General features: G+C 45.8%; 1 protein-coding gene across 1 annotated transcript; it reads left to right on the forward strand.

The window, feature by feature from the left end:
• Nucleotides 1–862: 862 nt before the first annotated feature.
• C5H11orf58 (chromosome 5 C11orf58 homolog) lies at nt 863–5,641 on the forward strand. The gene is made up of 5 exons (XM_069016853.1): nt 863–1,005; nt 1,191–1,271; nt 2,515–2,575; nt 4,288–4,397; nt 5,180–5,641. The coding sequence occupies exons 1-5, from the start codon at nt 946–948 to the stop codon at nt 5,387–5,389; spliced, it is 522 nt and encodes a 173-aa protein (XP_068872954.1). The 5' UTR covers nt 863–945; the 3' UTR covers nt 5,390–5,641.
• The last annotated feature ends 365 nt before the right edge of the window (nt 5,642–6,006 follow it).

The following is a 6,006-nucleotide window of genomic DNA, read 5'->3' on the forward strand; positions in this document are numbered from 1 at the left end:
GAAGAACTGAATATTCGGGACATATTCTGGCCACCTACACTGCCTTGTACAAAGCATGAAAGATTAGAGGGAACAAGCTTATGTAATTTATGGGTACTTAGATGAAAAGTCTGTGGCTGAAGGGACTGCCTTTATGCACATGGACAACATGCACATACAGACTGCAAACTGCCCAAAAAAAAAAGGATCTAATTAAGACACTAACTTTAGCTCTTTGACACCAAAAAAAAAAAAAAAAAAAGGGCAAAAAAATTGCAATCGTTTGTTTTAAATGTCTTCAGAGAGGGAGACTCTCTGGGCAGCCTGTTCCAGTGCTCTGCCACCCTCAGTGTAAGGAAGTTCTCGCTCACGTTGAGAGGGATCTTCTTGTTTATGGCCGTTGCTCCTCGTCCTGCACCACTGTGAAGAGTCTGGCACCACCCTCTTGGCACCCACCTTTGAGATATTTATACGCAATAACAAATTTGGGAGCAGTGGATGAATCTGTGCTTTGTACACTTGTGGGGGTGATGGGACGGGCGGGAACAACAGTGGAGGCAAACGGCCAGAGGCACTGAGGGGTTAATGGGAACACCTGGAGCTGCACACACAGGGCTCCACTCGGGGCACACGAAGGAGCAGGACCAGCGGGCACTGTGAAGCGAGCCGAGCAGCGGCCAGGGTCCCCACATCGCCACCCCCGCTCCCGAGCACCAGGAGAAAAGGGAAGCGCCGGGCACCCGTCTCCCGGCAGCGCCGCCGCCCGCCCCGAGGCGCAGCCCGGCCCACCCCGCCCGTGGCGGCCGCGGCGCCGCGGAGGCCTCTGGGGCGCGCAGTCCCCGCCCGCCCGCTCGGCGCCGCCGCCGCCCGCCCAGAACTACTGATCCCGGCGCGCCCCGCGCCCGCTCCCGAAGGAGCGGCTCCGGCAGGAAGGCGGCAGCGCGGCCTGGTCACCCAGCCGCGGCCATGAGCTCAGCCCGGGAGTCCCAGAGCCACCACGGCCTCAAGCGAGCGGCCTCCCCCGATGTAACCGGGCGCGGGGCGGCGGCGCGGCGGGAGGGGGTTGGCGGCGCGGGGGACGGCGGCAGGGCCGCGGCTCGGCGGCGGAGCCCCCGGCGGGACGCGGGCAGGCCGCGGCCGCCCGGACGGGCTGCGGCGGGGCGGAGGGGCCGCTCGGGGCGGGCGGGCGCAGTGAGCGTGTGCTCCCGCAGGGCTCCAGCAGCTGGGAGGCGGCGGACCTCGGCAACGAGGAGCGGAAGCAGAAGTTCCTGCGGCTGATGGGCGCCGCGAAGGTGAGGCCGCTCCGCTGCCCGTGGCCCCCACCCGGGGCGGGCACAGGGACCGGGGTGCTTGCAGCGGGGTTCTGTGGGCCGCAGGGCGCTCTGAGGGAAGCGACAACAATTTAAAGCTGCTGGGCTTTGGGGCTGTGCTTCCAGAAGGGTTTGGGTTTCACCGCTGTTGTGTCAGCAGCCGTGTAACACAAAACGTGGCTCGGAAGTTGTCGAGTCCCTGCGCCGCAGCTTCATCCCCACCCCACGCCTTAAATGCTTTCAGGCCAGCTCGTAAAATTACTTGACGCTTCCGCGACAGTGTTTGTTACAAAATAACAAACCTACGTACTAGGTCTGTAAATTTCTCTTTCACTGGAGGAAAAAAAAAACCAAAAAAACAAAACTTTAAAAGAGTGCTAGCTGATTGATTTAATCAATCTAGGGAATATTTTTAAAGAAAAAATGCGCTAAAACTAAATTTCTATTACGCTTGCTGCAAAAAATGCTGCAAAACTGGTTAAATGTAATAATGCTTTTTTTCATGTATAAAATGTTGCTTTAGTATTGCAGTTTTACTTACCATCAAAAAATATTTTTACTTGTACTAACGTATTTTGCTTGAATACAGTAATTTTGTAAGCTAAAATAGCTAACTGTATTAAAGAGGTGAAAGTTAGGACTTCTTAGAGGATAGGGATACAGTGCCCCATTAAAGCATCTCACTACCACTAATCTTAATGTCTGCTTGGGTACTTAATGCTGCTTGCTGTGTAATGCCAGTTCTTGCCTATTGGGACACATTTGCTAATGAGCAACTACTGAGCCAATAAATTAATCAGCACTGTGAAGGTCTTACCTGACACTGTGACCAGTCTGAAAGTGGGATCATCATAAGATGCACAGCCTGAACTGTTGCAGAGTGTCAGAGAAAGGGTAGATGATCAGAACCTGAGCACACATCTGTCCAGCATCATGTAGTATAATTTTCATATCGGTGGCAAGAAACAGAATGAAATAGAACCATCTCTGGGGTCTGGGAAGAGCAAAGAATGTGTAGTTGTTGTGGTTTCTTTTTCAGAAAATTCAGCAAAAGAAAGATGAAAGAAGTTCACCTAGAGGCAGCAGCTGTTAGCTAGTAAAACTTAGAGTCCTGCAGTTGGGTGGCAGGGTTTGACAGCAAAGCTTTTACATTGAAAATGTTCAGGATGTTGGCAGAGCTGTCAGTGCACCCTAAAGCTCCAAAACAAACTGCCTTTTCTTTTAGAAAGAACATACTGGCCGCCTTGTTATCGGAGACCACAGATCAACCTCTCACTTCAGGACAGGTCAGTTTATCCAACAGCTGATACAAAGTTGGAAATCGAACCCTTATTTAGGAACATTCCAGTACTCTGATCTTGGTAGATATGGCAGGGAGGGATTTCAGGTTTCGTGGCTGCAGCTGAAGATGGGTCAGGCTGTGGAGTTGTAGAAGTTCCTTATTTCTGTTGGGTTACTGACAAATGGTTTCTGTGACTGCTCTCACTTGCCTTTTAAAGTCCAGGTTCAGCAAAGTACCTTATGGTCAGGTACACTTGTGTACAAGAGCCCTGGAAATCAGGGCCTGTAGGTCCTCAGTCTTATTTTGCTATCAAAATAAGTTGTATTGCTGTTGGCACCTATCAGTATTATGCCAGGATATCCAAACTAAATTTTACATTTTAGTACAACTAAATTGTACTAAATTGTACAATTATACATGTACAGGGTTTGATTTCTCCCTGACCTGGTTACCTATTGAATAGAAAGATCTCTGCCCTAAGGCAATGAGGTAAAAGCTGAAAAGATCTGCAAGGTCATCTTGGCAATCAGCAATAATTGGATGTCACATAGAACCATGGTAACTCTTTATCGTGCTTGCTTAGGAAGTCAAAGTACTTGGCACCAAGCTGGGTTGGACTGCACTGCCTGAGAGAAGCTTTGGTAAAGCCTTGTGGAATAGCAACTGTCACCATTCTAGAAAACTTCCCTTCCTATTCCAGAAAGCTTTCTCTGGTATGCTCCACCAATCATTTTTCATGTGATGAAAAATTATCTATGGACCAAAATAAGGCTGAGGATTGGTTCCAGGTGCTGCTGCTCTTATTGTATGAGTCACTCCTTCATACCTGAATTTCCTAGAAAGGAAGTGATGCTTCTCCTTGGAGTCATAAAGAATCAGTACTGGTTTGTTAATAGGATAAAGTTAAAATGCTGGGGTTTTAAGACTTCTTTTGTCCAACATACAGTTCCTGTCCTTTTACAGTAGCATACAGCTCTAACTTCCAAATGAGGAAATACAGATTTGCAATACAACCTTTCAGCTTCACAGAGATACAAATTAAAAACTAGTGTTGTAGGCCTCCTGGGGAGAATTAGAGATTCTTACCTTTTCCAAGTACATAGGATCCTTAACTATTTTAGACCACGTTTTCCCCCAGTGAATGTGATTATTTATTCACTTACTCAAACAAGTAAATAAAGGGCCTGTAGAAGTAGCTCATGAATATTAGTTTTTCTGCTAATTCCTAAGGATGGAAAAATGCAGGGCTGTAGTAACTGCATGAAACAGTTTCAAAAACAGCTCCATAAACAAGAGTGGTGGTATTGTTCCAAGGCATGATGCTATATCTGAGGGATGATTTAATCACAGTAATCCCGTGTTATGTAGTGAAGGTCACAAAGTTTCTCCTTGCTGGGGCATGCTGAAGTACTGGCTGGAAGCACAGAGAACTCACACTGATTTCATTTACCTCGTTCAGTAGAACATAACACTGCATAGTGCAACTCTGGAATGCATCAGGTCTTACGAACTTCCCAGCCCTCTTTGTATCAAAGCCGTCCTGCTTGCACACTCGATACTGTTGCTTTAAAGCCTGATGGTTTGTATGCAGTAATACTCTATCCTAGTTTAGAATGGTTACATTTAAACTTCTTGACTTTGAAAATGTGACTTCCTGTAATTTGGTGTCTTTGTTAATTTGAATGAACCATAACCAAAGTACCCTGGACAATGCAGGGGAAGAAGACAAGAAAATGAACGAGGAGTTGGAGTCTCAGTACCAGCAGAGCATGGACAGCACAATGTCAGGGCGGAACCGGCGCCACTGCGGGCTTGGGTTCAGTGAGGTACTGACTTCATTTGCATAATGACTTGGCTTTCACTTCACTAAGACAAGGTGGTACTGGGTTTAAAAATCCAAGCAGATATCCATGGTTTGGGTTAAAGGACAAACTGATTGCAGGCACTTGGCTGATGTTCATGTATATACTGCGGTGGCCATTTAGATGCTCATAAATGAGTGGTGCTTGTCATTGTTCTGAGAAGTGATAAGACATACTTAATGCTCCAGAGTGGTCAAGACTTGATTAGGGCACAGAGTGACAAATATATTAAATCAGAGTGTTGCTGAGGAATACATAAGTAGGCAGGACAACCATCTGCATTGTTGTTAGCAGTATCATTGGATAACTTAAGCATTCCTAGTGCTGCAGTTTGCTAAGCTTCCTGTCAAAGGTCAATCACAAATGTGAATTCTTGATGGTCTAGCCTTTAGTTCCATTGTGTCACTCTGCAACAAATATTCCAGTGTCAGTACTGGCATTACTGAACGGATGGGATCTGGAACTTCGGACTCATTGAACAGTGTCTTTAGGATTTCTGCTGTAACTAAATGAACCAGTGGCTGATGAATCCATGGATGTCACAGCTGGCATGGTTAACCACTTCAGGGCAGTTGCTTTCTGTCTAATAATTCATGTCTTACAGGCCTCTGTTTAACAATGTGGCCCATTTTAGTACCAAAATGAAAGGAGCCACTACATGAAATGTTCTCACTGGGAAATGTTAAAGGCTCCAGAGGAGTTGCCAGGAAATAATGTTTTATCTCTCTCATAATCTGAACTTACAGTTTCAGGAAGATGAACAAGAAGAGGAGGCAGCTGGACACTCCTCTGATGAGAGTTCAGAGGATTCTGAAAGTGGCTCTGATTCAGAGCAAGAGGAGTCTGCAGAGGAGCTACAAGCTGCTGAAAAACATGATGAAGCTGAAGTTCCAGAAAACAAAAAAGAAGCAAAAAGCAACTATAAAATGATGTTTGTGAAAGCCAGTGGTTCATAACTGCAGATGTAACAGCTTCGTATTTAAAGTACAGTAAGCCTTATTGTTACAGTGCAAAGTGGAGGACTGCTACAGCACAAATCTTTGTATTTTGATTTTAAGAAGACCCTGTTAGATGACAAAAAGTAGTATTTGCTTTCTGTTGCCATGGATAACATTTTTATGGGCGCAGTGATATTACTGGTTTTTGTAAAGTGTATAAAATCCTGGATGGAGAAATAAATTTGTTTTGTTCCTGCCCAGTCTTTACAATGTTATCTGAACTATTCCTTCTGTTATCCCATGCCGGATAAGGAAGCTTCATGTTAGTGGTTTATTCAGTTAGTACCCCAGTCTTGAATTTTTAACTATTAAGATTACATGTGAATTACGTGATGTTGCATTAGTTGTAAAATACCAATATCAGCATTATTCTGTGATGTACTAGAGCTTTAAACAATGATTTTGTCTATAGATGCTAGTGTTGGCAGGGCTGAGAGGAGAAACTGCTCACTTTTGTGGCAGCATTAATCACCGTATCCATCTGAAGTCCTACAGCAGTTGCATAGAGAAGATGTTTTAGAAAAGCATAATACAACAGAAGGCTCTAATTGCTTCTTTGGCTTTCTTACGAGGGG

The sequence above is a fragment of the Aphelocoma coerulescens genome, chromosome 5 (assembly GCF_041296385.1).
Source record: "Aphelocoma coerulescens isolate FSJ_1873_10779 chromosome 5, UR_Acoe_1.0, whole genome shotgun sequence".
NCBI classification, from domain to species: Eukaryota; Metazoa; Chordata; class Aves; order Passeriformes; family Corvidae; genus Aphelocoma; species Aphelocoma coerulescens.